The 15,826-nt window shown below is 36.5% G+C and overlaps 1 protein-coding gene across 1 annotated transcript; it reads right to left on the bottom strand.

Moving 5' to 3' along the window:
- Positions 1 to 3,499: 3,499 nt before the first annotated feature.
- Positions 3,500 to 14,546, bottom strand: PRL-1 (PRL-1 phosphatase). The gene is made up of 4 exons (XM_071585937.1): positions 13,626 to 14,546; positions 8,365 to 8,496; positions 6,893 to 7,059; positions 3,500 to 6,765 (listed from the first exon to the last, which is right to left on the bottom strand). The coding sequence occupies exons 1-4, from the start codon at positions 13,818 to 13,820 to the stop codon at positions 6,654 to 6,656; spliced, it is 606 nt and encodes a 201-aa protein (XP_071442038.1). The 5' UTR covers positions 13,821 to 14,546; the 3' UTR covers positions 3,500 to 6,653.
- Positions 14,547 to 15,826: the final 1,280 nt, after the last annotated feature.

The following is a 15,826-nucleotide window of genomic DNA, read 5'->3' on the forward strand; positions in this document are numbered from 1 at the left end:
GCCCAATGTTGCATAAATTTCACTTAGTTACAATATGAACTCCAAAGTTCATAGGTGGTTCTGCTTGAATATTTAGTCAAGATCACGGATCTTGATTAAATGTGCAAGTAAATTTTAACAATGTGGTGGAAAACAGAATCAGGATTCTCCAAACTTTGTGTAATACAACATAACGAATTTCCGGATCTAACCTAGACCATTTGAGCAGGGTAACTAGAGCCATAAACACCACAACCGGAAATGTTCCACAAAAAATAATTTCTAGAAGCAAAACCTGGATATGAAATCTTAGCAGTAAGTGAACATGAACATTGATCAGGGAGTTGGCACAGAAAAACCCACCCAGTGGAATAGCGATGGGTCTAACTTGATTCTGAAATTGTACTTCCCATTTAAAAAAAAATGCAACCCTCATCCATTGTTAATGTGAACATTAAACAAGGAGAGCAGCCATAGTGAAACAGTTAAATTAATTCTACTGGGTTGTATTATACGCTCAACTTCCATTTTTAAACCAAAGCCCAGCACTTATAATCCTACAGATGCACATCAAATAAATTAAGGCGAGGGGAAGTCCATGCATTCAATGGATGTACCAATAATATTATCCCATGACTTAGGAAGCATATGTACAATATTGATGCTAATTGGATTGATTAAAGACACGACTTAAATGTACATGGATATCCTCAATTTGGAATTAACTTTGTACAAAACATTTCAATTTTATCAATCAACATTGATGCATGAAGAATGTTTCCCAGCTATGATTAATTACTATTCCTTGACAACCATGTCTTGCATTCATTTCTTCACAATGCGAAGAACCAGCCAAAAATTGTAATCCATGAAAATGTTTTCATTTAATTCACTCCTGTGTGTACATAATTCCAAACACTAAGCTTGGTGCTTTGCACTTGAGAGCAAACCAAATGGTTCCAAAATGTTTGTTGGCCACATACAATATAAAGTCAAAAGAATAACATTAACTTTTTACTGATTAAATGTAGGTGAAACTATCGGGTACTTTTCACAATTGCAATTTAATAATGGCATAGGATGACTGACATGAGTGGTTAGCTTCCACAGAAAGACATACAGCAACTGTTTTCATTGCTCCATGGAATCCCAGTCTAAATTTTTAGATGAAGAGTTACTTTCCCCAAATCCTGAAGCATTTAACTACTATACCTAAATTGTGAATCTCACCTTTAATTTTCCTAATAAGGAGGGCATAGAAAGGATTTCAGCCTATTCACATTTTTAACTTCAAAATATTTGAAATAAATGAACCGATTTGCATAAAATGATGCATTTTCATATGATATCCCATTAGAGTCTATTCGTCATGACAGGAAGTAAACAAATTAAATAGTTTTAAATATTATTGAACAACAACAAGGGCTACCCAGACAGTGACCTTGGTTTTTGCTAAGTGCGAGAATTAGCAGAGGGAGTTGAATGGTTACTGTATTGAGGCACCTAGTACCTCAGTAAGCCTCAAGCTGTAGAGGTTGGAAAGTTATTAGCTTGTAGTTTCTTTACATAACGAGTCAAAAAGAACAACACAATGGAAAAAATCCTACCAAATGTTAAGTTTTTTCAGTGATAATGTTTGTACAGATAAAAATACTTCTCAAGCTGCTGACATTAATCGAGAAATTTGTGCTCTGTACAACCGAATGTGATGAGTGACACTAGTGAAGTGCTTCAGTGTTGTATTTGGTTCAAGAGTGAACATAAATGTCCGTGATAATGTCCAAGAAGTGGCCGGCCACCTGTCTGTGATCATCTCGATGGTGATCTTCAAGATGCCATCATCGTTTGGCTGTGACCTCAGAGGGCCGAATTTTCTTCTGAATGAATTTGTCAAGTAGTTCAGAGATATGACTAATATTCGAATCCGTTGAGCGAATATCTATTAAATAGTAAAGAAATGTAGTTTTGAGATGAAAATAATAAATTTTCAGCATCTATTCCAGTGTATTTTTTAAAGCGTAATGGGGATTACTTTCTGGGCAGCCCTCGTGGACTTTCCCCAGCCTATAACACTTTCATTTTGCATCAGCTTCTTGCTTGTCATATTCTATTCACCAGTTCGTCACACATCACACCAGTTTTCGTGGTGCCCTATCCTTTCTCACCAGCACAACATTCTCCCCCCTTCCTGTAATACCCTTCTCCATGCTCCACCCACTCAACATGTCCCTCTTTATCCAATCAATTAGACTTCGTTAGTTTACCCTTCAAATATTCAGGTTGAAATTATGACAAGCCTCTTCATTTGGAAGGATCCTAATTCATGCATAAGAATAATGGTTTACCTGGTCCCATAAAACAGCACAAGAGAAACATTTAACAAACATACACGAAAGTTCTTCCAATGCACACAAAGCAAAATTTTATGTTGGCACCCACTGATCCAATGCCACCATGCACATCAGCTTGACATTCCCTAGAGCAGAAAATGCAACACAACAAGTGCCTTCATCCATCCCAATAAATATTGACCTACATGCCCTCAAATAGATAACACAACAAAGTATTTAGCTGGCAATTATCTTTGGATCAAGTGGCATTAAATTCCACAAATTTTTCAAGGGTATTAAAGTAATAACTCAATGACGGAAGAAAATTTATAACCTCGTTGAGAGAGAGAATCCACTATAACTGCATCTAATTTCACCTATCAAATTGCCAGATCCAATTGCACAAGGAAGAAAAATATTTCGTCCAAATACATGGCATCCCTGAACATCACAATCCAAAACTTCAAAAAGGCACAAAGACATGTGTCCAAACGGCTGAAAATTATATTCCAAAACATAATATGTTTGAAACATTGTGCGCATCACGTGTTGGCGCTACAGTCCGATTCCTCAAGGGCTGATTTCCACAATCGCCCGTCTCAAGCATACAGCTCATCAATTAAACCAGCTAAAAACTTCATTCTGCACTGAATTTGCCAATTTAATTTTTAGATCACAATGGTCCAATGAAGTCACACTCCCACACCTGAACTGATGCAAAAATCAGATCTCCGTTTAACTTTTTGTGAAATACTCCTTATGGCACGAATATCTATGAATCCTGATAAACTTTAAGACTGGACAAATATGATAAGTATAAAACATAGTTGACAATTAAATGTACGGTACACAAGAACAAACTGAGAATCAATGAATCCACATGTTTCAAATTCATGACTTATATTACACTTTCAATCAAACATTTGACAGAAGAATCATTTTAAGCCTCAAGACAAAACAAATGGAAATGTTACAGATTACAAAAAATACAAGCATAAGCACTGTCCAACTCCAATTATTAAAAAAATGACTTTTAAATATCTGAATAATATTGGCGAGTCAATATAATTTTCACTGAGTCAAACTGTAACCAAGAATTGACTGTTTGGTGATCACAATTAATTAAAGGAGTCACCAGAATTAAAGTGATTGGGGTATGCACATCCATGAAAAACAAAAATTCTTAGCGATTCCAAATAACAGATTTATTTAGCTAATATTAGTCTATCTTAATATTTACTACAATGACAAAAATTACCGATGAGCATGGGAATGGCATAAAATAGAAACAAATTAATTGCCTTGCAATTTAATGAGACAGATAGTGAATTAATGATTATTCATTCATGTTCTGTGAAGAATTGCTTTCATTTCATTTGAGAATGCTCTTTTTACATCTAATTGCACATTCATCATAATTGCTCAAAATTAAAGACTGAGGAAGCATACTTAGGCATATAACTTTTGTATCACAAAATTTTTTATACGGCTGACTTAGATTCAACAAAATATAGTGCTGAAAACATCACATTCATATTTAATAAATTGTTTGCAGACATGCAAGAACATGGGTTTTGAAAATTAAAATTCACAATGAAATCAACCACCATTAAAAGCAACCTTGAAGTTACTTTAATTTCACCAAGCTCCAATGAAAAAGATTAATTTTTCATTTAACTTTTGACTTCTCCGAAGAGAGCATTGCTACTGTTACAACCAAAGTTAACAAGCGTGAAATAAAATACCATTTTTTTTTGGGCCAAAGTAAAGTGAAATTATAATAATAGTCGCTCTGAAATCTAAATATTAAGGGCGAATGAAGAGTCTAACACATGTAAAAGCAAGATCTACAATAACCTTAATACGCAAAGAATATCCAAATTCACTGTAATAACAACCATTAAAAAATGAACATGTAAAATGAAAGTACTAAAATTACCCAACAATCCAAGCATTGGTAACTGCGACTACTTGCTACTGTTGCAAATATTTACTTCTAAGCATAGTTTTGTTATAATTTAATGCAAAAGTTCATGACATAACAGTGAAAAAGGCGAATTTCAAAACAGGGAAATGAAACAATGTTCCTGATACACTTTTAAGTGTTGAGATGGTAATCTTTTACGTTCATCAACATCACAATGTCTCAAAAAGTAATTTCATGTACACAAACATGCCCCAGTGTAATGCACATAAAAATAACTATTTTCCTAAGACTTTAAAGAGAGAAGACAGATTTGAATCAACATTACAAATGGCGTTTCAAGTGAACCAATGCTCTTCAAATTCTTTAAGTACACCGAAGCTGAAAATGGAAACCCACGGGGGCGAAATTGGTACAGAAATAATAGTGACAAGTTTCCAAATCACAGCCAAAATTAGTAGCCGACCTTTTTATTTTGACCACAATAACTTAGGCGTGCATGTATTCATTGTGGCATTGAAATTGATGTGATTCACAAAAGGGCACACATTGGCATCCACATGCCGATATATATATATATATAGATAGATCTAGGCCCCATGGCAAATGGAAGAGGCTGAAGCACCAAAATGAAATGTTATGGGTGAGGCTCAAATTGACTGATGCGATCGGACCCACCTGGGTGGTCAATACTTTTTCAATGGCATAAAATTGGAGTCTTACACATCATTGTTGGCTTATTATTATTATCCTGAACACGTATTGGTGATAGTTATTTACACAGCATGGCCAGTTCAGCCAGTTCTAACAGCAATCTTATCCAATGACTGACTTAGAAAGAAGTGTCTACTGCATGAGCACAATTAGACAACACAATAATAATAAATTACAGCTTTCACTAAACACTGGTAACAACTTTTAAGTCATACAAAAGGATTGCCATGACAAAATTCTAAAAAATAAAAATTGGTAGGTAATATAATGGTATATCAAATGTTATATTTTAAATTAAGATATGAACATCACACTATATCTAATTACAAAAAAAGTTCAATAATGGACACCTGGGATGAACTGAAACACACACAAAGCAAAGCAGGAGGAAAAAAATAAAAGATTAAACGACGAACATGTAAAAATAATGACTTTGGAGGGAAAGCTTCAAAGAGAGAGAAAAAAATAAAAAGTCCAAGCAGCAATAGCCAAAATTTACAAATAATCAAATTCACAATTAATCCAAAACAGTCGTGGGCATACTTACGCATGGGGGGAATATATCTCCAAATTCCTTCATTGATGTGCTTTTGACGAGAGCACAGACAGACAGGTAAAGGGTATTCATGGGATTAAACAAAAATAATTTTGGGAAAGAATATTAAATGGAAAGGTATTTTAATTTGCATTTGACATTTAAAATGGCAATTAGTTGATCAGTTTCTCCATAATTGTAGATGAGAAGAGTATCAAAGAAATGGGGTAATTTTGACAAGGAAGACGGTCTGCACAATCCATCTTTCAAAACATCATCTTTACACTTTAGCCATGTTGGTCACATTTTTATTTTAAATACCATCCAATTTCATTTGCTTCCATTAGAAAAAAAATCCATAAGGCATGAATTAATTGCAATACCATTTAAAACTCCTATTTCATTGTCTCTTGACTGCTGTCTCATGGCATTTAAACCAATATACATAATGCACAAAAATTAAAGCTTTTTTTGCATAATAGTGATTAAGGATTTTTTTTGTCCAGAAAATGGTCCTTAAAGTTAAAAGCATGCCACCACCTTTGTCTCAAACAATCAAGAGTCAATAAATCTATCCAAGAACTTGAGATTATAACTAAAGTTATTTACAAGTACTTTCAATGTAAACGAAAGGAAAAATCATCTCCAACAACCTGTTGGCAGACTGAAAAATTGCATTCAAATGGCATAGTGACTACCTCAGAATTACACAAAGAATTATAGCAAAGGATGAGAACAAATGCCAACAACAGCACGAAATAATGTGCAGCGGGTAACCGACTCAATTTTGTAGATTTATGATTCCCTACTGGCAGAAGTGGAAAAGAGGCGAACACTAAAAAGAAGGCAACAGAAAGCATCACGAGAAACATTTTTTTAGGGGTTTTGGTATTGGTAAAAAGCATCACCTTTAAACATAAATTTACTTAATTTATACTACACTGATACACTTTAATTAAGCAAAATTGCTATGAAGTATCAACCTATTGAAACTTATGGTGGCATACCGTTCGCTCAAGAAAAATTCAGATTTACAAAAAGACCAGATTCAAAGGTGAGCTACGCTTTTGTGTCCGTCACTAAATATCCTGCTTGAAATCAATGGACGAACCAAATAATGGAGTGCAGTTGGCCGAAATGCACTTGGCTTCTCTTCTATTGCAATGCCTCATTACTGAAGGCAGCATGAATTCTTGTGCCCATTTTTTATCTTGAGGCGGGATTTGGGACGGTATTTCTCCAAGAAGGACAGCTGCTTTGCATTTATAGCACCACGCCGCTTCCTGAAACACAGTAAATTGATCGTGCATCAGTGCAACAAGCCGACTTGCTCACTTCACCACCTTCAACTTAGGATAGCAAGACGTTTCACAGCCAGACACACAAAGAGACCACCCTTCTTAAGCTTACTCTCGAATTAGCTCCACAGCATCTTCGTATTTCATCCCCAGTTCCACCAGTGCCAAAGCAACCAACACAGGAGCCCGACCTAGACCAGCTACGCAGTGGACCGCCACACAGGAATCAGCCGATTCTCGGAAACGACGCTTGAGTAGCTCAAACCACTCCTCAACCACCTACCAAAACGTAAGTTTTCCATTAGGAAATATTTACTTCAATGGCTCATTGAACGGGCCATGAAAATGCAATAATGAATCCACTTTTGATAATCCTATGCAGCATAGAAATTAAGACCAATCACGATAAGAATTATGCTGTACAAATGCACCACCCTGCTTTGCGTAATGTACATATTCAGTTGTTCTGTGTAGCATGTGATGGACACAATAATGTTGACATACAACTTACATACCAAGAACAATGACCAACAACAACATTAATCTCAACCAGTGAAATAAATTACAGACAAGCATGAACTTTGTGAAGTACACTTAAAATAATGTGATCTAAACTAGCATGCTAATCATTATAAGAGGTCATTGGGTTACATCAAGAAAACAATATCATGTTTTCATAAAAGATTTAAGATGATGAAAAGGTATCATATCAATCAGGAACATTATGGTAAAAGATTAACTATAGATAACTAGACTATATCAGCAAATATTTTGATTAATTAGGGTCATAATACTTTGTCTTTTGAACAGGAAATTAAGAGCAATAAAAATTATTATTATTATTTAGGATACATTGCTGTTAGGCGATAAGCCGGGTGGCAATGACATGATATAACAAGAGCTATAAACTATGCAGTAGTCAGTCTTAAAACATATCATAATGCCATTTAGTCATATAGTAGACTTGCAAAATAAAAAAAATAAGAAAAAACAATATATTGTGATACAGCCATACACCTTCTGCCGTATTGCATTGAACAATCCCATCATGTATACCTTGTACATTCACGCCTAAATGATTTAATGCTCTGATTAATGCTAATTAATGATTAATATTACAAAAACTAAGCACTCTTAGCAATCTTAAGTATGAGAAATATGAAAACAATATTAGGTATTGATACCAATCAAATTAGTTCAGGTCTTTTATTCATGTTTTCATATTAGGAGAAATGGAATGATGTGAGAGCACCTTTCTTCAACTTGACAATAATGATGGTGCAACATACTCGTATTAGAAGCCCAAAATGAATAACGTCTGCATCGATATCCACTAATTTGCTCCAGTTGCATCCCATTTGATCAGAGAGCCGAAATGTGCAATATCATCACGCAACAATATCAATAAGTGTCTAGTCGAAACGGCAATCTTTGAAATCAGGCCTGTCTCAGCTCAGGCTCTCAATTTAGATAATGACGCCACCTTCTTCCAATCAAAATAAGTAACAAATTGTACCTGAAGGAGCACTTGTTAAAAAATGCTAATAATGTGCAAGTAAATAAGAAACCTAGTTGGGCAATCACCTCAGCTGGAGGAGATGTACCATCTTCAAATGCCAGGTCAGTCACATCAATACCCTCGCTCCTCAGTTCCTCGATTTTGTAAGTAGGTTCACAAACTCTGACAACATCTTTCACCTTGTGCTTTTTCAATTCCTGCAAATGAATTAAAGACAACATTAATTTACCCGGCAGCAATAACAATTTGGTAAAATAAATATTGACTGGTCTGCCATCAACTTAACTCGGAACATCTATTACATAGCTATATTAGGGCATATCAATAATCCTCACTATATTCCCGTGAGCATGCAGGCTACTTCCCGAAATTTTCTCCTTAAGTTTGGAATATGTATTTTCTGAGGATAAAGACCCTATAATTTCACATACCATTGCTATCTCCGAAGTTGGGTCTTGTTTTAACTCGGAATCGATTTTGGCAGGGCCTCCAACAGCAAAGTGCTCCCACAGCTAACATGATCATTATAGCCGATTATTCTAAATTGATTTTGTTTTAGAAAAACAGGCCATTTTCCCAATTAAATCCAATATTTGGGAGAAATAGAGTAATTTCATACTTTTGTGAATTTCCCAATCAAGTGGCCAACCTGAATACTTAACTAATGGATATTAAAACACACAATGCTGCAACAGAAATGGACAAATTGGAAGGCAGGACTTTTTAACTAAAGAAGTATGTATTGGGTCAAGAATTAACCCTTTTGCTGAGGCTCACTCTCCAGGAACCTATTCCTTTCAAACAGGGACAATCATGTCTCCATTACCTTCATTATCCCTGGAATAATAAATAATCTAGATAATAAAAATATAGAAGTAATAAAAAATACCTAGATCCACCGTTTCTTTAACGGGATCATTAATTTATATGGACGAACATAACATGAATAAAATTTCAAAACAAGATTTCACACCACGGAAGATGAAAAGGTACATTCACAAAAGCAAAAGGGGTTAATACATAGTATCTATAAATTTCCTTAATTTATTACTTTCTTGAAACTTAATGGAACTGAAAACTTTTGAGGTACGATTTGATAAATGTTGAGATGCAAAATACTCTTCTTCACAGCAAGATATTCATTCTTAGACATTGATATCAGATTTGGTTGGTTGGTATTCATCAAAAATTGGTTGGTCATCTAACATAATACACAAAGCATGATGCAATTTTTAATAGGACCACTTAGTTGTGTGAAATGACAATTTTTTAGAAAATTAAAAGTTCATAAATATCAATGGCATACATTTCAAATGGATTCTCCCAGTATGCAACACATTGCAGTAACGCATTACTGTTTCGGACCTTCACTTCTGCATATGGAACAATTTTGGAAGTTCATTTGATTAGGAAGTTTGTGTGTGGCCAATAATTATAGTTATAACATCATAGTCTAAAACACGAGGTAACTTTAATCAATGACATATTTCAAAATGATATGGGTTATGCCAATGAAAACTTTACTTATATGCCAATGGCCTCTTGCAGTCAAACCACCAAACCTCATTAAATATAAAACATTGGGCAATTACCAAGTGCAATTACTTCATTGGCCATTATAATTTCATCATAATTTCATGGGCAATTTACATCATTAAAATGTCACAATATCGAAGTCCCTCCCTCTCTTTCAAAGATTATAACCAAGTTCAAACACCTTAAACAAATGAAGAGGGCAAACATCATGCAGGGGAATTTGAATACTATGAATCAACAAATAATTTAGTACCATACTAAAAGTGGAATATTACTCATTACACAAAGTTGAGCTCATACAAAATATCAGGGTGACATCCAATTTGACGTAGTTCTAAAACCCTCACAAACATTCATGAATAGCCATGAACAAGGCATTAAACACCTCTTTCCTGTTAAGGGCTTCCTTGTGCTAAAGAACTTCCAGAACAGAATTTCTGACAGAAGCAACCACGGTTCCAATTCCTAGGGGTCCCCCATGAGACTTGCCTTTAATCCTTGTGGGCAAATGATATTCTCATTTACTTAGGGATTCCATGATCATTTAAATAATCTAGGCTAACAAATTTATTTCACAAGTGTAAGGGAAAAGCAAAGCCTATTGAACAGGTGAATAATTTGCCATTTTTAGAGAAGCATGTGAAAGAGGCTTTATCTTTCAGTTAAAGAATAGGAAACAACTATTAACACTGAACGACTTCTAATTATAGCCTTGCAACGACAAACATTTTGTACCCTAAACAAAATGGCTTCCAGAAGAGCAAGTTTTCCAGGTTGACTCATCCTCCTGTCAAACCGAAAATTAAATACTTGCAAACATCTGCTCACATGCTTCTCTACACCCGTGGGGCGTACTCAAAGATTAATGTTGATGGTTAACAAGCAGATATTGTTGTTTTCAAAGTGACCCCATGACACTGACTTTTCCTATTCCTAGATGTCTTTCGTCGACCATCAATCCCAAGTAGTGTCTACCATTATGCCTTGTATCCATGAAGACCACGAGATGATTTGTCGACCCAAATTTCTCACCAAATGCTGATTGAGTTGAGGCTATATAATATTGTACATAGCAAGTTTTGTTCATGACACTCACATGGCACAACTTCCATAATTATAATTATCATAGGCCAATTGCTTTCTATGATCATTCTCCTCACTATGCTTTAGCACAACCCTCTGTAAATCATTTTCTACAAACATTTAATGTTTATCATTCAAACAAATTGTCAGCTGTGAAATAATAGTCCAGGGATACAAACACATCCCAAGAAGATTATTTCGTTGTTAACTTATACTTTTTATTTTACATGCACACACAAACCCTTAAGATTATGCCAACAGTTTTTCCAGAAACATTCCCACTGCTCACTAAATAGAAAATGCAAAATCAGTCAAGGCAAATGTTGCCATCACACAAACTCGCGACAGTCTACAAATCTTTAACGTGAATACATAGTAGGGGGCATGGTGGCTCTGTCATTAATATGATCTCTGGGACTATTAACTAACCATGGTGATTTTTTATGGAAAATGCACCACGCATTTTTAGAAGATGATCACAGCCATTGCAAAAATATGGTTGCTACCTTAAAATGTAAACATTCAAAGAACAGCTTCCTCAATCTATGAACTTGCTCATTCAATAAAGGTAATGAGAGAAAGAGCAACACCCGAGAAAAGCCACTGGCTCATCCATCAACCTTCATCCAAACCAGTATTTCCATCGGGAAGAGACATCCCTGGCATCAGAAGCTTCTGGCTACCCAATAACACTTAATGTTTGGTGAAACTAAATGTTACCATCATTGCTCACAAATTTGTTTTTATCCTTAAAAGGCATCCAAGGCCTAATCATTGCTGTTTTACAAATATAGTTTTAATTTACAGCCAAAATTAATCTTCTTCGTCGCTATAAGTCAATTTTAAGTTTTATATCAACCTATCCACGGATGTATCTCACGCAAATTAACATTTTGCACTTCATTGCTTTACAACTACCCAAATATTTTGAAACCAATCTTACCATTGGCTGATCAATTCACAGAGACTGTTGCCACAATTTGTCATGCCTAATTCAAACCACTCTGAAAAACACACACAACTGATGACGCTCAATCTTGGAAGAGTAGACCATCAATAAATTTTCATCCCACCCAGGGTATCGTTTGCATGTTGACAAAATCTTAGAATTCACCCCCCCCCCCCATGAACCCAGTTTGGACGAATTATATTTATACTGCAAGACATCACGACATCAAACGAATCTCTCCTTGCAGCTATAAATATCTCTTTTGAATAAATGGAACATACAAGCAAAAGAATCTTATGCCAAAATGTGATCACTCTGAAAGAATAGGAACATGATTGTTACCCACTTAAGATTTAGAATGTACGTATCTCCTGAGGGTACTAAAGTTAGACATTTGAGAATTACTCCAAATTTAATTGGTGGAAAAACTGTGCTTTGAAAAATGTAAAAAACAAGAGAATTTAACTGCCCAGAAAAATTAAAAGCACTAAATTATGTCGTCACTAATCATTCCAATGAAATTGTCATTTAAAATTTTAAAAAGCAACCAAAACATGGCTAGGCGAATGGTACCCTGAATTTAATTGCCAATAACAGCATTTCAATGTAATTCAATGTATGTATAAGAAGAGGAGATGCATACATGCCAACAGAGATTGCAATGGTGGTAATTGCACGGAGGCAATGTGGTAACATCCCTGCCTACTACATATAATAAAGATACCAGACGACAATCCAGGACATAGATTCTTCCTCAACCTTACAATTTATGCATTTCCGATGGTTCAAACAGTTTTAAGAAAAATTAAGGTCAGCTTGGCTTTGGTTTGGCTGTCAAAAAACCAGAAATTAAATCACTAAGACAAGGGATGGAATTGCTGCCAATGTGGAATCCTTGGATAAAATTCTAGTCAATCATCTTTTACCATGCTTAGACCCATAATAACTTGCATTATAAGTATATTATTACTTGTAGGCATTCAAAAAATCTTCTACGCTAGGGAAGGATGTTTTCATTTCACCTTCGCTTAACAAAATGACTTTTTAACCCATAATACCAATTCTGATACACAGAACTTGTTTTGAATAAGGCGAGTGCTGGAGCTGGAGCATCAATGTTTTTGTGAAATGCAATACTGAAGGCATGGGAGGGATGATATTCAGACGTAAACCACACACACCATCATGTGGTAAATCCTGGCAACAACTAACAGCAAAAGATTACCTATCAAAAAACTCTATACTAATGTTGGAGTTCGTCATGCTACCTTTCTCAATGCTCACACTGGAATATCATGGATAAGACACAAAAAATTGAACCAACAAAGTCCTGCTACAGCACGTTACGCGATGAAACATAAATTAATTACGTTAACACTGCAGCCACGTAGTGTTGACTGCAAACCAGAAATGTATTCACCCGAGGAAACTCTTGAGAATACCACCTCAACATCTATTCCAAAATTGTGGGCTTCCCTGCATTACACAATCCACTGAGTATTGCTGCTGGAACTAAGCATTAAAATATATAACAAGCCAATGGAACCACTGGCAAAGATCATTTTTTATCACTCAGACACTTCCAGACTTTCGTACTTCTGAAATACGAATGAGCCATTTTTAGTTTATTTTGTAGGTTTCCAACATCAATACCTAGGACAGGACAAAATCTTTAACACACACAAAAACATCTAGAAACTAAATGCCCATCAATCACATTTTCAACAAATTATGAATTAACCATAAATTTTTATTTACCTGGATGTAATTATGAATGTTCTGATCAGTAGGGCGGTCTGTGATCAGGAAGCGCATATTCTTGTACTCAATCTCAGAGGGGGCAGGCCGAATAACCTTATGCCTCATACTGCTGATATTGGTGATACTGGCAGCAGAAACTGAAGAGGATGACGGTGGCGATGTGATAACTCCAGCACCACTACCGGTGCTCATCTCTTGTATCTGACAACTAGATTGGAAAGCAGTGTCGTCCTGCCTTCTGTAGACTTTCTTCCGAGATGGCGGAAACGATATATATCCAAGTGGAGGACTACAAAACGTAAAAACCGGTTATTGGAAGGAATTTGGTGATATTTGTCCACCTGGAGCACTTCACAAATGAAATAAATACAAGTCGAGACAACTGTCGGCAGATGCTTCCTTCAGTAAATCAGAGTGCTCTTTATGAGGACGAAGCTAACTCACAAGAGAACATGCAGAAGCTGGATTGAACGTTCGAAAGGTAAAAACAAACAGCCCCGAGATCACTTACATACACTTAACACACATTAACACTCTTACACATTTAATGTAGCCCTAACTGCAGCTCAACCTTACTCCATGCACACTAAAAAATTCAATGAAAAATAAAGTCTTTTTGATGTCCTCTCGAACCACAACTCACATAAAAAATTACCAAAAAACTGTCTGATAAACGTGCCTCTCCACCCTTTAAACTTAATTGAAGAGTAAAGTGAAACCAAACGGGTGCGATAAAATCTTGGGGAAAGAAAAAAATTCAACTAGAAGGTGGCAATAAAAAATTTTTTATCGAGGTACGAAGAGCAGCTCCACCACTCACTCCCAGGGTCCAATCGGCACAACAACAGCAACAGATGACCTTGATTTCCTCCAGCACACTTGCTCTATTACACCAACCACACTGCCCCCCCCTCCCCCTCCTCTTCTCCCCCCCCCCTCCTCCTCTTCGCCTCCACCTCCACCTGCCAGGGCTTCCTCCTCCCACCCCACCGTCACTTCTCATTCGACAACAGTCGTCTGTTTCCTTATGTCCCGGGCTCTCTGTGAGCACCCGGCCACTTCCTCGAGGAACCTTAGGGCAGTTTTACCATAAGGGGCTCCGCAAGCCTCATTCAATATACACCACACGGCCTCGATGGTTCTCTGCACAACCACTGCTCCTGCAATTATACACACACAGATTTAACATCAACTCACTCCAGCTAAACATGGACGGAATAAAGATGAATTTCCAGTCTCAGTTACAATACAGAAACTTCCCAATAATAATGTGTTACATTTATCATTACACCTTATTTGTGCTTAAAATGTCACACAGACTTACGTACATTATCACTCATTAAGATTAATCAATATTAATAAAGCAAGTTAGATTGATGAGAATCTATCCATTTCATGTTCCAGGGGGCAGAAACAAGTACAGGACATAGAATGTGTAATTAGTTTCTAATGTTAACATGCATCTCCACAATGAAAGCACTTCAGAGCCATTTCATAACTAAGTGCCATTTTCATCCACCCCACTCAGCTGTTACCACATCAGTTATTTCAAGTTCAACAGTATTCAGGAATTTTTCTCGGGTTTCCAACCGGGTCAGGTTTCGGAGTACCGACGTTTCGATGGCTGACTCTGCCATCGTCTTCAGGGTTGAAGTGCAGAGCATGGAAATTGCCGGGTATTTATACATGTTGCGTGGGTCAGGTGTGGCCTGATTGGTCGGATGAGTTTCTTCGGCCCGCTCCGGTCAATCGGCCTTGTTCCCGTGTGTTTCTCATCTTTTTTAGTATCGGCTTCCAAATATTACTTATCTGGAAGCCGGTGTCTCGGTTTAAGTTGTTTTTCTCCAGTCGGATCTCTATTCCTTCTTTTACCACGCGGTCCCAATAACCGTTGGCATGGCATAGCCTCTTTGTGGCTTCAAAGTCGATTCTATGGTCATGGGTGATACTGTGTTCGGCGACTGCCGACTTTTCCGGGTAGTGGAGTCGTATGCATCTCTGGTGTTCTTTTAGGCGTTTTTCAATTGTGCGGCCCGCCTCCCCGATGTAAACTTTGCCGCACTCGCAGGGAATTCGGTAGACTCCCGATGACTTCATTCCGCGTTTGTCTTTGGCCGTGACAAGGAAAGATTTTAGCTTCCCTTGTGGTTTGTGAATCGTTTCCACCTTGTGTTTTTTCAGTATTCTTGATATCTTGT

This window comes from Hetaerina americana, unplaced genomic scaffold (assembly GCF_022747635.1).
Source record: "Hetaerina americana unplaced genomic scaffold, ioHetAmer1.1.p SCAF_2, whole genome shotgun sequence".
In the NCBI taxonomy this organism is placed as follows: domain Eukaryota; kingdom Metazoa; phylum Arthropoda; class Insecta; order Odonata; family Calopterygidae; genus Hetaerina; species Hetaerina americana.